Genomic DNA, 15,862 nt, shown 5'->3' on the forward strand with positions numbered 1-15,862 from the left:
GGATCCCGGCCTCCGCACGCCCGGAGCCGCGCGGTGCGGGCGGGGCTGGCGGCACCGCCCCTGGCTGCCCACAGGGAACAGCGGCTGTGCGCACGGCAGGCGCGCTGTACGGAATGGCGGCAATGGCAACGCGCCGTACAGCATGGCTGCGATGCCGGCTCATGCGCAGTGGGGTGAGCAAAAAAAACCCATCAGCTGCAAACTCGAAATGATTCGGAGTCCTCGGTTTTAAGGGCGAAAGTGATGTTTTAAGTACATAACAGACTGTTCGGGAACCGTTATCCACATGGTGAATATGCGTCATGGGAGATCAGGGGAGGCCGGGGCCCAGGCCCTGTGTTGCTGTGAGAGAGCCGAGTTTCCCCAGCCCCGGGTCGCAGCCCCGGGAGTTCCCCTGCCCCAGCCGGAGACGGGGGACAGCCGCCCCCGGGACCCGAGAATGCGCGGAACCTCTTGCGAGGCCGCGGCTCTCCGGCGGACTCTTGTCTGGGTTGTACAACAACCGTGGGCGCATCTCGTTGACAGGCAGCTGGATCAACCAATAACAGACGAGGGACAGGGAGGCCGCGGCTCGCTGCACCAATGAGCGGTGAGGGAGGCGGGGCTACACCCGGAAGCGGTGAGCGGCGCGGAGGCGGCACCGGCAGCACCGGGGATCAGGAGCAGCCGCAGCGATGTCGGAACGGAAAGTGTTGAACGTGAGTTAGGAGGGAATCTACGCCAAGGGGAGCGTGCCGGGGCTCCCCAAGCCGGGCTGAACCAGGAGAGGGTTCCCCGAGCCCCGAGGGCGCTGGGAGGGGGTCCCGGTTGGTTCGGGAGTCACTCACAATCCCGGGGCCGTTGAGGTTGGAAAAGACCTCCGAGATCGAGTCCAAGCTGTGCCTGATCCCCACCTTGTCCCCAGCCCAGAGCACTGAGTGCCAGCTCCAGGCCTTCCTTGGACACCTCCGGGGATGGGCACTCCAAACCTCCCTGGGCAGCTCATTCCCGCGTTTAACAACCCTTTCCATGAAGGAATTTTCCCACTATCCAATTTAAACCTCCCCTGAGGCCGTTTCCTCTCATCCTGTCGCTGTTCCGTGGGAGCACAGCCCGAGCCCCCCTGGCTGCAGCCTCCTGTCAGGGAGCTGTGGGGACAGAGAAGGTTCCCGGTGCTCTGGCATTCCCATATCCACTCTCTCTCCATAGAAATATTACCCCCCGGACTTCGATCCGGCGAAGATCCCGAAGCTCAAGCTCCCGAAGGACCGGCAGTACGTGGTGAGGCTCATGGCCCCCTTCAACATGAGGTGAGAGCAGCTGTGGAACCACAGGATCGCTCATGGGATGGGTTGGGTTGGGCTGGAAGGGCCTTAAAGCCCATCCAGTGCCATGGGCAGGGACACCTCCCACTGTCCCAGGCTGCTCCAAGCCCTGTCCAGCATGGGCTGGAACACCTGGAGGCAGCTGGAGGAGGGAGGAGTTCCCTTAGGATGGTTCTGGGCTCCCGATGCTGCCACTGGTGGCTCCAGGTGCCAACGGGCAGGGGAAGGGGTGTGGGACAGGGAGGAGATGCTGGGGCTGGGGGTGGTTTCCTTCCAGGACCTGAAGGAGTCAACAGGAAGGATGGGGAGGGACCAGTGACAGGGGATGGAGGGACAGGACTCAGGGAATGGCTTCCCAGTGCCAGAGGGCAGGGCTGGATGGGATATTGGGCAGGAATTGTTCCCTGGGAGGGTGGGCAGGCCCTGGCACAGGGTGCCCAGAGCAGCTGGGGCTGCCCCTGGATCCCTCGAAGTGCCCAAGGCCAGGCTGGACGGGGCTTGGAGCAGCCTGGCACAGTGGGAGGTGGGGCAGGGGATGGCACTGGATGATCCTTCAGGTCCCTCCCAACCCAAACCAATCCACGATTCCCTGATTTTGGGGTTGTTTGCCACTAAATTTCCAAAGGCGAAAACAATCTGACCCAGGCTGGAAGTCACTCGGCCCCTTCCTGATGTTCATTCCCTGCTCTTTGACGTGCCCTGGGCGTTTCCCTCCCCTTTCCCAGGTGCAAGACGTGTGGGGAGTACATCTACAAGGGCAAGAAGTTCAACGCCCGCAAGGAGACGGTGCAGAATGAGGTGTACCTGGGGCTGCCCATCTTCCGCTTCTACATCAAGTGCACGCGGTGCCTGGCTGAGATCACCTTCAAGGTGAGCCTGGCCCGGGAATTCCAGGCTTTCCCTGCCTGGGGAGGTTGGGATGGATCCCAGGGAGCAGCCAGAGCTGTTTCAGGGGTTTGGGATGGATCTCAGGGAAAGGTTCTTCCCCAGAGGGTGCCGGGCACTGCCCAGGCTCCTCAGGGAATGGGCACAGCCCCGAGGCTGCCAGAGCTCCAGGAGCCTTTGGACAATGGGACAGGGTGGGATTGTCCCATTCAGAGCCAGGAGCTGATGGTCCCTTCCAGCTCAGGGTATTCCATGATTCCCTGGCACGCCTGTCCCAGCTCAGGCTGAGTCTGAGGGTGGGTTTTTGCTGGATCATCCCTTCCCGTGGCAGTTTCGTTCCTGGAATCAGAGAATGTGTGGCTCTGGAGGTGGCTGTGGGCTGGCTGGAGCAGGATTCCCACCTGCAATGGTTTTGCTGTTGTTCCCCCTCAGACAGACCCCGAGAACACGGATTACACCATGGAGCACGGCGCCACACGCAACTTCCAGGCGGAGAAGCTCTTGGAGGAGGAGGAGAAGAGGATGCAGAAGGAGAGGGAAGAGGAAGAGCTCAACAATCCCATGAAGGTACAAGGACTGGAGGAAAACCTCTCCCGCTCTTCCTGACCTTCCCCAGCCCAGCCATTCAGGCTTTCCTGTCCTACCCAAAAATGAGGATAAGGAGGATCCTTTCATGCTTCATCCAGCGTGGGGAGGTGTTGGAGGCTCTGCTGCCTCAAATATCCCAACTCATCCCACCCAGGTCCTGGAGAACCGAACCAAGGACTCCAAGCTGGAGATGGAGGTCCTGGAGAACCTGCAGGAGCTGAAGGAGCTCAACCAGCGCCAGGCCAATGTGGATTTCGAGGCCATGCTGAAGCAGTACAAGGAGCTGGAGGAGGAGCAGAGGCGCAAGGAGCAGGAGGAGGATGAGCAGGAGATGAAGTGAGGGGGCTGCAAGGGCTGGGAGTGGGATGAGCCCGGCTGGGCCTGGGCTGTGCTGCAGAGAGGGGGGCTGAGTTCCCAGGAGCTGCGGGGTGGGATGGGGAAAACCCCAGTTTGTGGTGGCAGAGTGTTCAGGGAGGTGGAGTGGAAGGTCCTTCCCAAACCAGGCAGGGATTCTGTGGGATCTGGGCTGCTGGGGGGGTCCCATCCCCCTGGGAAGTGCCCTCACATGGACACAATTTCTGCTCTGGGGTGAAGCTGCAGATCCTGGTGCTTTCACCCCTCAGGCTTGAACCTGATCCCTTCAAACCCCTGGGAAGGTGGATCCCGAGGCACTGCTGCTGGCCCCAGCTCCCCTGGAGCAAGCAGGGCATGGCAGTGGGGTGGATCCAGCTCCAACCCTCCTCTGTCCCTACAGGGCCATGCTGGAACAGGCCCAGAACCGCCGGCTCCTGGTGGATTCCGACTCGGACGAGGAGCCGGCAAAATCCCGCCCGAATCCCACGGCGCAGACAAAACCCACGGACATCCTGCAGGAGGTGAGTGAGGCACAGCCTCCCCAGCCTTTCCCCAGCCTGAATCCTCTGTCCTGGAGCTGTGTGTGCCCGTTGTGTCCTTGCTCTGAGCGGCACCAGGCTCTGTCACGCCTGAGCAGCTCCCAAAGGCCGCGTCCGGGTGCACTGGGCTGAGAGGAGCCAGGGATCACTTGGGGATTTCAGGCTGTGCCTGGTGACAAAGGCAGGGATGGAGCTGCCCCGTCCTCCCGTCCCTTCCCTTCCAGCTCGGGAAGAACAAGCTGTGCTGGGCCCTGCTGCTGCTCCAGGCGGGATTTCAGTGCTCTGGGCCGGCCTCTCCCTGGGCCGTGCTTTGGGTTCAGGCAGAACAAAAGAGCTCCCAGGGCCCGGCCCAGAGGGAGGGATTATCCCAACAAACAGCCCTGCCCTGCTGCCGCTGTCGATCCCTGGCCCAGGGCCCCGTGTCCGCTGGGCTGGATGTAGTGGTTTTGTCCAAAATACTCATTACTGTTTATCTGCTGTGAGATAAGGATTAGGAGAAATGCAAAGCAGGCACCAAACTTGAAAGAATATAAAGAAGTTTATTAACAGACCTAAAAGAGGGAAGAAAAAAAAATTACACCATCTTCAGAACTCTCCTCCTCCCCCCACCTTCCTCCCTTCTCCCACTGACAATGTAAAAAGACAACCCTTAAGATGTTCAGTCTGTTACCACTTCCATAATAACCTTGTTTAGTCCATTTAGAAAGAGAAGTCTCTTCTTGCTCGTGCTATGAAAACATTATCACAACAAGACAGCCACCCACTTCCAAATATTGTTCAGTCCATTTAGGAAGAGGAGTCTCTCTGCCTGCGTGTGAGTCCTTTCCCCCGACTTGCAGCTTTTCCCGCAACTGCTTTCGAGGGTCCACTCTTGAAGTTTTTTGGGGTACAATTTTAAGGTTGAGCTGTTCAGAAACAAAACCAGAGGCCCTTCTCCTTCCCTGGGAGCAAAGGGTCTTCCTCATCTTCATCGTTAGGACTATCTCTGGGAGCATTTCTAGGGACTGAGGTTTTCTCCTTTCCCATTTGGAGCCAAAGTCCTCATCTGGTTCATCTCTCCCTGTCCAAACTTCTCATGAAATTACAGCTGTGTCAGCATCTGCCTATCTCAGCGCAGGTGCTTTTGCTTACGAGTTGAACACTCCACCCCCCAGATCTTCATGAAATTACAACAGGATACTCTGATATATCATAGCTTCACAACAGAATTTCAGCTTTAAGCATCTCCTCTCTCTCTTCCCTCAGGTTTTCAGCTCTTCACAGCAGTAAAAGGGTTATTCTCACCTTGGCCTTGCAGTTTTGCAGCTGGAATGTTGAATTTTTCTTATCGCAGTGGAGAGGGGGGAGAGCCGAGCCGCTCCGGCTGCCCACGGCAAGGCAGTGGGGGGGGTTCCACGGCTGGAACAGGTCCATGGCTCCAGGATGGCCGTGGCCCGGCCCGGCCTGGCCCAAGCAGGGCCTGGCTGGGCCCGCTGGCCCCCACACAGGGCCTGCAGCCACCTGTCCCAGCGCCGGAAACGAGAGAGAGCTTGGAGGGGGGGTTTGCCTATTCTTAAATGTGGATCACAGAGGTGTTCACAACTTTAAGTGGCTTAAAGAATTGTCCATATTAAAACTGGCCAGCTGATAGGCTCTGTCAGTTCCCAGAGGAAACTGTAAGCACCCCTTAGCAAGGACATCCCTTCCAGGACTGTGCTTGCTAACCTATGACACTGGATCAAAGCTGCCGGGGTTAATCCCGGCCGTGTCCCCTGGCCCGGCACTAATCCCTGTGCCTGGGCCACTCTGATTCACTCAGATGCCGTGGCTGGACCACCTGCAGGCACCCGGGGCTGGCGGCTCTGGTGCAGCCCCCGGGCTGCTCGGTGGCCTTGAAAGGAGCTGATAAAACAGAGAGAGCGACTTTTATCCAAGCAGGGAGGGATGGGACACAGGGGAATGGTCTGGAACTGAGCCTGGGGAGGGGTGGATTGGATGTCAAGGGGAAATTCTTCCCTAGGAAGGTGGGAAGGCCCTGGAAGAGTTGCCCAGAGAAGCTGTGGCTGGAAGTGTCCAAGGCCAGGTTGGATGGGGCTCGGAGCAACCTGAGGTAGTGAAAGGTGGGACTGAATGGGCTTCAAGGTCCTTCCAAGCCAAACCATCCTGGGATTCTTTTCTCTGCCTCCTCAGCATCCCAAGGCCGTCCCGAGGCTGGGTTTGGGTCTTAGGCAGTGGGACGTGGATCTCCAGGGGCAGCTTTGCAGATCCCCATCCCTGTTTGTCCAGCCTGTGCCATCACTGCAGGGGCAAATTCCCCCTTGGACCCCTCTCCTTGAGTCTCTGCTGGTTTTATCCCAAATCCCCCCCACGTCCCCTCCAAGCTGGAGCCCCCTGACCCCAGCTGTGCCCTGCAGGACCCCCAGCCCCAGAGCAAGAAGCCGAGGACGGAGAGCTGGGAGCGGAGCGTGGGCAAGCTCAGCACCAAGGCCCAGCTGGCCGGGCTGGTGGCCCTCAGGAAGCAGAAGCCAGATCCTGCCCTGGATAACGGGATGGAAAACCGAGGCACCACGGCCGACACCGGTACCTGCTCGGGCTGGGCCCTGGGGAGGGCTCTGGCAGCTCCCAAGTGGGATTTGGTTCTGAGCTCAGAGCCTGGGGTGGGGGTGGTGTCAGAAAAGGGGGTTGTCCCCATTTCCAGGAGCTTCCTGGTGAAGGTTGAGGCTCCTGCCTGGCTCCTGGCTCTAAGCCATGGCCTTCGGGACAGATTGGCAGGGCCAGGAGCTTCCAAACAGCAGATATGGCCCTGGGAACATCACAACAGCGAGATAGGGATGGAGCAGCAGGGGAATTGCTTTGGTTTGGGGCCTGGTGATAAGTCCTGACAAGCTGCCAGAGCTGGGAAGATTTAAGGAATACAAAACAAGCTGGAAAGCTTTCCAGCACCTCAGTGAGCTGCCCAGCAAGCCAGGGGATCCATGGATTTAGGGAAGGAGATGGGGCATTGATTTGTTCTGGGCTGGTTGATCCACAGCCTTTGGCTTAGTGAGTCCCCCTGCCCTCGGGGGATCCCTGGGAAGGGGCAGCTCTTGGAGCTGTCCCCTTTTCCCTGTGCTTCCCCAGCCACCTGCCCCTGGCTGCCAGCAGGGTCTGTCCAGCCAGATCATGCTGGAGCAGCTCCTGTCCCAGGGATTGGGGGTCTCTGCACTGGAGTTGGTGTGGTGGGAGCCCAGAGCTGGCTCCTCTCTCCCTTTCCAGTGTCTGGAATCTCCCAGGGGGCCATGGAGGGAGAAGGGGGGTCCCAGACCTTGGGCCAGCCTTGGTGCTTCCTGCAGGGTGGAAGAGGGAGGCTCCAGCCCAGGGGTGCAGGAGCTCCTTGTTCCCCTGATTTATCCTCCCTGAGCTCAGGATCCATCCAGGGATGATGTCTCTCCAGCTGTGGGCAGCCAGCCAGGCTGGTGATTCCTGGCTGGGATGTGCCCTGGGGAGCTGGACCTGACCAGATGCTCTCTCTCCCTCCTCCTCCAGGCTCGCTTCCCGCAGCAGCAGCAGCAGCCACGTCCTCCCTGGGTTTGTTGGGAGCCTACTCGGACAGCGAGGACAGCGCCAGCGACTGAGGAGCCAGCGGCTCCCTGCTGCTCCTGGAGCCCCCCGTGGAGCTGGAAGCTCAGCCAGGCCTGGGGGATCCAGGCCACTGCTGGTCCCACGTCCTGCCCTGCTCCAGCAGCACAGGGAAGGTGTTTTCCCGCAGCAGGAGTCCCGTGGCCGTGCCCAGGGCTGGCTGTGCCCGGTGCCAGCCCCCAGCCCGGTGTGTCCCAGCCCTGCTCCCAGGATGGGTTTGGAAGTGCCGGGGCTGGACAGGACGCTGCTGTGTCCATTCTGGGGGTGCCACTGCCCTCACCCCCCCAGTGATCATCCCCAGGTCGGGTTTGGGGTGCCCTGACCCTCCCCCAGCAGGAAGGGGACCTTGGAGCCATCCTTCCCGCCGGGATGCAGGGCAAGGTGGGCACTCAGCCCCCTCCTTCACTTCACCAGCAGCTCTTTGTGTCCCAGGGAGTCTCAGACCTGGGGGGGCTCATCCAGCCCCTCAGTGCGGGGACAGGGCTGTCCTGCCACCACCAGCCCCCCCAGATGTCCCCAGGAGCTCGGGGACAAACCCCTCCCCGCTGTTCGAGCCTGCTGGGCTCCAGCAGCCACAGCTCCGGAATAAATTGGATCTGGCAGAGCCAGTTGCTTCCTCTTCTTCCAGAGAGTGATTTGTGCGTGGGCACTGCCGGGTTCTGCCCCAGGGACCCCCACCCCGATGACAGCGACCCCCCCCAGGTGCCCACCCACCCCAACCAGGGCTCTCCTCACCCATGGCCATGAACTCCCCCCTCATCAAGGCACCCACCTCTAATTGCTGGGCAGTCTCCGGCTAATTAACCCCTTCACAGAGGGGCTGGTGGGGGGGGCTGTGGGGGGCTGTGGGGCATCAGGGAGAGCTGGGCAGAAGGGCAGCCCCCCCACCCCAATTAGCATTCTGTGCACATGCCTTAATTAACCTCTTCAAATATTAATGCTGGACACTGGACTCGCCTGGGGCTTGGGGGGGCGTGAGGGGGGGTCTCTGGCCGTGTCCTTCAGATGTGTCCTCCCACCCCCAGCTGTCACCACCTCCTGGAACCAGGTGGGACCCCGGAGAGGGACCCCGGAGAGGGACCTTTGTTCTGGGGACAGACAATACCAGGAGGGGACTCGGGGCAGGGCTGGGGGGGCTCCCAACCTCCTGCCCCCAGTGTGGTGTCTGAGCCCCCCCCAAACCCCGGGCACAGGAGGAACAGAGCCCCCCGTGCCCCCCAGAATGAGCTCCCCGGGGGTGGGTGGCAGAGCTGGGGGGGCTCCTTGTTCCCCCAAACCCCTGCACCCCTCCAGCCCCCAGGGGCAGCCCCGAGGAGCCTGTGGGGGGGTCCCATCCCCGGGGTCTCAGGGTCCCGGTGACCCCTCTTGTCCCCCTGTCACACGGGAGGGGCCGCCCCGGTGTCACTTGGGGGTCCCGGTGCCCCCCGCCACTCGGGGGGGGATGAGCCGTCCCCTCCCGGGGCTCCCCTCGGGGTCTCGCCGTGTCACCCTCGCTGTCCGTGCCGGTGTCCCCTCGGTGGTCTCGCCCCCCCCGTGCCGGTGCCCCCGGCGAGGCGGGCGCGGGGGGGTTTCGGGGGCTCCGGTCCGCGCCGCGCGCGGCGGCGACACAAAGCGGCTCCGGCGGCGGCGGCGGCGGCGGCGGCGGGGGGGTCCCGGCGGGTCCCGGAGCCGCTGGGTCCCGGCGGTCCCGGTGCCGCTCCCCGCCATGGCCAAGTGGCTCCGGGAGTACCTGGGCCGGGGGGCCCGGCGCTCCCCCCCGCGCCCGCCCCAGCCCGACTACAGCGGCCCCGGCAGCCCCGGGGGCCCCCCCGCCGCCGCCCCCGGCGCTGCCCTCCGCGGCCCCGCCGCCTCCCCGCGCCACCGCCTCGTGCGGGTGGGGGGCGCGGGGCCGGGGGGCGGCCCCCGCCGCCTGCAGCAGGTACGGGCGGGGGGCACCGGGAGGGCACCGGGGGGGGGGGGGGGGACCGGGGGCACCGAGCAGGAGCCGGAGCCAAGCGCCAGGAGCGGGGAGGGCGGCGGAGGGACCGGGGGGTGCCGTGGGGCAGCGCGGGGGGGGGGCTGGGGAAGGGAAGCGGGCGGCACCGGTGGCACCGGGAGCGGCACCGGGAGGAGCGGGGGGGTTGCGGAGGTGTGAGCGGGGCGGCGGAGGAAGGGGGGGGGGGGGTCTGGGGACCGGAGGGGATGCGGGGCGATGGGGAACGGGGGTGGGGACCGGGAATAAGGACCGGGAGACCGGGGACGGGGAGCCGGGGAGAGCCAAGGGGTCGTGGGGGCAGTGGGACACCCAGGGACGACCTGGGGTCAATGGGAGAGGGAACTGGGGGGCGGCTGGGGATGGTGGAGTCACTGGGAGAGGGGGAAGGGGAGAGGGGTTGGGGGACAAAGGGACCAAGTGGGCGGGAGTGGGGCCGGAGCTGAGGACACCCGTGTCGGGGATGTGGGAGCCCGAAGGGTCCCGGAAGGGCACCCAGGGACCGGGGAGATGCCGGGGGGCAGCGGGGGTCCCGTCCCACCCGGAGCCCCCCCCGCAGGGCCCAGGTGAGAGCGAGTACTCGGAGCCCTTCGAGGGGGAGCAGGACCCGGCGCCCGAGGGCGGCTGCGACGAGGAGGCCACAGGTGGGTGACACCCCGGGCACCCCCGGCACCCCCGCGGGGGTCCCGGGCGCCTCCCACCGCCCCGTCCCCCGTCCCCAGGGTGCCCACGGCAGGGCGAGGGCCGGCGGGTGCGGCCGCGCCGGGGTCCCCAGCTCTACGACACCCCCTCGGAGGAGTGGGACACGGCCGGGGACGGCCCGGGGGGGACCCCGGCCCGCGAGAGCCGCCTCCCCCGCGACGACGAGCGCCCGGCCGACGAGTACGACCAGCCCTGGGAGTGGAAGAAGGATCACATCTCACGGGCGTTCGCAGGTGACAGCGTCCCCGGGTGCCGCCTCGGGGTCCCACAGCTCCCATGGGTGCCACTCCCGGCTGCCAGCATCCTCCAGTGCCCGTGGGGACCACCCCGGGGTCCCCCAACCCTGCATCCCACAGCTTCCATGGGTATCCATCATGGACCTCAGCATCCCCCAGTGCCCTGGGGTCGTCCCACCCCGTGTCCCCCCGTGCCCATGGCTCTCACCCCTGGGACCCCAACACCCCTTGGTCCCTATGGGCACCACCCCAGACCACTCCTGGCCCCAGTAATGGGACACCACTGGGCAGAGCCACCACTGGGACTCTCCTCTGTGGTGTGGCACTGAGAGGAGCCCCCAGCAGCAGGCAGGGGGGGTGACACCCCCTTTGTCCTCGCAGTGCAGTTTGAGAGCCCCGAGCGCTCCCCCAGCCTGTCCCGGCAGCTGCCGCGGTCCCCCCGGCCCCCCGGCGGCCCCAGGCCGGGCTGTCCCCCCAGCCCCAGGCGCGTGGACACCTCGCTGCCCCTGGAGAAGCAGGCGTGAGTCTGGGGGACTCCCACGGGGTGGTATCAGCATCCCGCTCACACAGCATGGCATGGGGGCAAAGCTCTGGGGAAGAGGTCACTCATGGGGGGTCCTTGTGGGGTCAAGGGTGTCCTGTGGCGTGGTTGGGTCCCCAGAGTGTGGAGGGTGCTCGTGGCACGGATGGGGTGCCCACGAAGTGGAGGGTGCCCATGGAATAGAGGGTCCTCATGGGGTGAGGAGTGTCCGTGGCATGGGAGGGTCCCCATGATGTGCTTGGGTGCCCCATAGAATATTTGGGTGCTCCATAGTGTGGTTGGGTGCCCCATTGGATGTGTGCCCCATGGTGTGGTTGCCCCTCTGACTCCGTTGGGTCCCAATGCCCTGAGTGTCTCCATGGTGTGAAGGTGTCCCATGGCACAACCGGCTCCCTGTGGGGTGTGGGTGGGTCCCCAAGCCACAGGGGGTGCCCCCTGTTGCTGACAGGTCCGAGTGCCCGGGAGGGTCCCCCGTGGCACAGGGGGTGCCCGAGTGACCCCGCCCTGCCCAGGTGGTACCACGGCCCCATCGGGCGGGCGGGCGCCGAGACGCTGCTGGCGCTGTGCCGCGAGGGCAGCTTCCTGGTGCGGGACTGCGAGACCAGCCCCGACGACTACTCCCTGTCCCTCAGGTGAGCGTGGGGACACGGGCACAGCCCCGGGGTCACCCTGCCATGGGGGCCATCCGGGGGCCAGGCTGCGAGTGTGGGGTTGTATCCGGGTGCTGTCGTGTTTGGGTGCCCCAGCATCCGTGGGGATGTGCTGGCACGTGGGGACAGGCTGGAGGTGACCCAGGATCCCTTGGCTGGGTAGTGCCATCCCCTGCGCCTGCTCTGGATGAGGTCCCCATCCCCGTCCTCCTCCCCACTCCTGTCTGCGTCCGTGCCCCAATCCCAATCCCAGTTCTCATCCCTATTCCCATCCCCATCCCCTGCTCCACGTGGCGTCCCCCATCCCCGTCCTTGTCCACCTCCCTGTCCCAGCCTCCATCCCCATCCCTCTCCGCTCCCGTGCCTCATTTCCCGTCCGTCCCGCAGGAGCAGCGGGGGTTTCGTGCACGTGAAGCTGACGCGGACCCGGGAGCAGCACTTCACCCTGGGCCGGGCCGGGGCCGCCTTCCCGTCCGTGCCGGCGGCCGTGGGGCACTACACGGCCCGGGCGCTGCCCGTGCGCGGTGCCCGCCACCTGTCCCTGCTCTACCCCGTGGCCGTGCAGCCCCTGTGAGCCCGGGACCCCCGGCCGCGCCCCCGCCCCGCGCCCCATTAAAGCCGCCGGCTCACATCGGGGTGGTGACGCTCTGGTGCCTCCGCGGGGATTTGGGGACGGGTAATGGCGGAGGAGGGGAAATTGGGGAGGAGGTTTTGGGCAGAGATGGGGATGGAGACAGGGGGGTTGGGGATTGGGGTTTGGACAGGCATGGGGACAGACATAGGGAACTGAAATGGGGACAGGAATGGGGACATGAATGGGCGCTTCTGGTGCCTCTCGGCGCTCAATTCTGGGGTGCCCCTGGGGAAGGCGGGACAAGGTGGTGGCGTTGCCACCGCTGTGCCACCCTGGTTCTCGCCACCGTCCGGATCCCCAAGATGAGGGGGGGGAGTCAAGATGAGCCCCCCCCGGCCATGGGCACAACACAGGGCGGCACTGTCCGGGGTCACCCGCGTGGTGAGGGGCTGGTGGCACTGCCCCCCGGGGGGGTCCTGGCTTCCCACTCCCCCAGCACAGCCCTCCTGCGCCGGGTGCCACCGTGGAATGAAGCCAGGGGACAACAGAGTGGCTTCCCCAAAATGGGGGGTCCCAGGAGCCGCTGGCCCCCCCGGCACAGTGACCACGAGCTGCCCACGCGCGGTGGCCGGGGGGGGGCACAGGATGACGCGGGCGGGCACAGAGGACGCTGAGCCGGGTGACAGGATGCTGCCAAACACCTTTTTGGGGGGTTTCCTGAGGAAGGGCAGAGCCGGGGGAGGGTGTGAGGCACCACGGGGCACCCTCAGGGCCGGGGGGGCGGGGGGGCCCCTGTGCCCGCCGCAGCTCCTGCTGGTACAGGTTGTGCTTCAGCTTGGGGGGCGGCGGCAGCTTCGTGGGGTCCCGCGCTCGGAACATCACGTTCATGTAGATGGGCGTGTCTGGGGGTGCAGCGGCTGTTGGGGGTCACCTCTGTCCGCCAGGACCCTCGGGGGACACGCGGGGTGCCTGAGGTAGGGGACGGCGGGAGGGGACGAGCAGGGGAGGCTTGGGCACGGGGGAATTTTGGGGTGGGGGAGGGTGTGAGGAGAGGAGGGTGAGGGGTATTTGGGAGAGGCAGAAGAGGACGTGGTATTTTGGGAGGAGGCATTTGGGGAGGGGAACTTGGGAACGGTGTTTGGGGAGGGGATGTTTGGGGCCAGGGTTACCTGAGCTCCTGTGACAGCAGCGGTAGCCGAGCAGGGCCATCCCCAGGAGAAGGGCAGGGCCCCCCAGGCCCCCCACGAGCCCCCAGAGCAGCGCTGCAAGCACAGCCAGCCGCGGTCACCCTGGCACCGGGGACACCGGACACACCCCCCCGGTGGAAGGGACAGCGGGGACAGCCACAGTTACCTGCCTGATGTCCTCCAACAGCTGCTGCCGTGAGGGGAAAGCAGTCAGAGATGTCCCTGTGCCTGCCTCTCCTCACCGTGGCCACCCCAAACCCGCCAAGGAATCTCCTCCAAGGGACCCCATCCACCCTGTCGGTGACCCCACAAGCCCCTCGGCGATGCCACCTCCCCCCCTCCCCGCGGTGCCACCCGCCGGTACCGGGGGTGACGCTGAGCTCGGTGCCGTTGCCGGTGGCGGTGCCGTAGCGGGGGATCTCGAGGGTCACCCGGCACAGGTAGCGCCCGCTGTCGTTGCCCTGCACCTGCGGGAGGCTGAGGGTGGCCCGGGGGGGGTGCCAGGCCAGCTGGACCCCGGGGGCGTGGGCGGAGCAGGGGGACAGGGGCAGGGGGGTGACAAAGTCCAGGCGGGTGGCACAGAGCACCCCGAGCCCCCCGTCCCTCACCCACTCCATCCGCAGCAGGGCCCCGCTCTCGGCCTCCTCCACCTGGCACCGCAGGGCCACCGCGTCACCTGCTGTCACCTGCGCCTCGCCCGGCGCCTGGATCACCCGCAGGGCGCTCGCTGTGGGGACAGCCCCGGGGTCACGGGGGGATGGCACCCCCAGCCCCGGAGGTCCCCCGGGTCCCCCGTGGGGTGGGGGGTGCAGGGACACTCCAGGCTCGCTGCCTGTCACCGCTGTCTCTGACCACACACCCCATCCTGTCCCCCTCACTGCTGTCACCTTCCTGTCCCCCACCGCCTGTCACTTGTCCCTTTCCTGTCCCCCCACACCATCACTTTCCTGTCCCCACTCACGCTGTCTGCCCCCCATCCTGTCCCCTCCCCATGTCCCCCCATCCATCCCCACCTGCTCCCTCCTGTCCCCCCGCCACAGCCGGGTCACCCAGCTCCGTCCCTCGCCTCTGTCCCCGTGTCTGCCCCTCCCTCTGTGTCCCCAGCCCCTCTCTGGTCTCCCCCTCAGGACAGATGTCCCCAGCAGCCCCCCATCCCTGTTGTCACACAGGGGCCAGCCTGAGCCCCGTGTCCCCCCCAGTGTCCCCCGGGTGGCCTGTCCCCAGCCCCACAGCACAGCCACAGGGTCCCAGGCACTGTCCCCTCTGTCCCCCCAGCCAGCCCTGTCCCCCACTCACCTCCAAGGAGGGGGATGAGGACCCCGAGCCCCCACATCCCCCCTCTGGGGCCAGCCCAGCTGCCCCCTCCGAGGGGCTGTCTCCCCAAGGGGTCCCAGTCCCGATGCTGTCCCTGTCCCCAAAGCGCCGCTGTCCCCGAAGCCTCCCGGGCCAGCTCACTGTGACACCGTGGCTTCCGGCCCCTGTGATACAGGGGAGGGTGACAGGAACAGAGAGGGGACCTGAGCGGGGGCAGAGATGGGGATGTGGGTGGGGGCTTGGGGATGGGGATTTGGGCAGGGATGGGGACACACATCGGGATGGGGAAGGGGAGTGGAAGGGGGACAGTGATGAGATTGGGGACCGGGATGAGGACAGGGATGGGGACAGGGATGGGGACAGGGATGGGGACAGGAATGTGGGACACCATCCAGAGCTAGGGCAGGTGGCAGCACCTCCTCAGGCCCCACCTCGACCCTGGATCCACTCCAGCCTGGAGAAGAGCCCCCTGGGGACTTCCTCTGATCCCCCTGGAGCAGGGGGACCCCTCCTGCCCCCCCAGCGGGCTGCGGGACCCAGCGTGGCCACGCGGGGAGGGCGGGGGGTCCCGGACTGGGAGGCCCCCCCGCAGTGCGGCAGTGTCCCCACCCCTCCCCCCGCGGGTGACAATGTCCCCCCCCCCCGCCTTCCCCTCGCCCCCAGCCCTGGCCCGGCGCTCCCCAACCCCGGGGGTCGCAGCCCCCCCTCCCGACTACAACTCCCGGCATCCCGCGGGGCGGGGCGCGGGGTCACGGCCCCGGGCCGCGCTCCCCATTGGGCGGGGCCGGGGCGGGGCGGGGCCGGGGCGGGGCCGGGGCGGGGCGGGGGCGCCGCTCCCCCTTTGTTGGCGTCGGCGGGGCCGAGCGGCGGCGGGGCCGGCCCGGAATGGGCGACCAGGTACGGCCCGAACCCCCCGGGAGCGGGGAGGGCACGGCGGGCAGGAGGAGGAACGGGGCGGGTGGGGGAAGGGGGGATGGAGCGATGGAGGCGGGGGGGATGGAGGATGGAGTGAGGAGGGTGGAGGGAGGGAGGGATGGAGGGAGAGGGGATGGACGGGTGGAGGGAGGGAGGAGGGAGGGATGAAGAAGGAGGGATGAAGGAGGAAGGGCCGGAGGGATGGAGGAAGGAGTGATGGAGGAAGTGGGGATGAATGGATGGATGGAAGAGGGACAGAGGCAGGAGGGATGGGGGAAGTGGGGATAGAGGGATGGGAAGGAGGGAGGGAGGAAGGAAGGAAGGAAGGAGGAAGGGATGAAGGAGGGATGGAGGAAGAGCGGATGGAGGAAGGAGGAGCAGAGGGATGGAGAAGGAGGGATGGGGGGCGCAGGTGTGGAGGATGGGGCCCTGCAGGGGTTAAGGGTGGCACTGGAGGGAAGGAGGGGTAGGGGAGGGGTGCAGGGGCTCAGGACTGGCACACTC

At 65.8% G+C, this 15,862-nt stretch overlaps 2 protein-coding genes across 2 annotated transcripts; both read left to right on the forward strand.

Annotated features, from left to right (window-relative positions):
* Positions 1-55: 55 nt before the first annotated feature.
* Positions 56-7,810, forward strand: YJU2 (YJU2 splicing factor homolog). Its single transcript, XM_082297788.1, has 9 exons — positions 56-173; positions 526-698; positions 1,189-1,289; positions 2,030-2,174; positions 2,622-2,756; positions 2,932-3,113; positions 3,532-3,652; positions 6,064-6,229; positions 7,175-7,810. Exons 2-9 carry the CDS (start codon positions 675-677, stop codon positions 7,261-7,263), a joined length of 963 nt encoding a protein of 320 aa, XP_082153914.1. The 5' UTR covers positions 56-173; positions 526-674; the 3' UTR covers positions 7,264-7,810.
* Positions 7,811-8,972: 1,162 nt separating this feature from the next.
* On the forward strand, positions 8,973-11,942 carry SHD (Src homology 2 domain containing transforming protein D; the record flags this gene model as incomplete). The annotated part of the gene is made up of 6 exons (XM_082298047.1): positions 8,973-9,185; positions 9,799-9,883; positions 9,962-10,174; positions 10,559-10,697; positions 11,231-11,350; positions 11,756-11,942. 6 exons carry the CDS (start codon positions 8,973-8,975, stop codon positions 11,940-11,942), a joined length of 957 nt encoding a protein of 318 aa, XP_082154173.1.
* Positions 11,943-15,862: the final 3,920 nt, after the last annotated feature.

This window comes from Coloeus monedula (genome assembly GCF_965178545.1).
Source record: "Coloeus monedula genome assembly, chromosome: 27".
Classification (NCBI taxonomy): domain Eukaryota; kingdom Metazoa; phylum Chordata; class Aves; order Passeriformes; family Corvidae; genus Coloeus; species Coloeus monedula.

What these genes read in the sequence shown, in the direction of transcription:
- YJU2 (XM_082297788.1), top strand. Translation starts at nt 675, where the DNA reads ATGTCGGAACGGAAAGTGTTGAAC. An exon ending in ATGGCCCCCTTCAACATGAG is followed by an intron (nt 1,290 to 2,029) that starts GTGAGAGCAGCT and finishes CCCCTTTCCCAG; the next exon opens with GTGCAAGACGTGTGGGGAGT. An exon ending in AGGCACCACGGCCGACACCG is followed by an intron (nt 6,230 to 7,174) that starts GTACCTGCTCGG and finishes CTCCTCCTCCAG; the next exon opens with GCTCGCTTCCCGCAGCAGCA.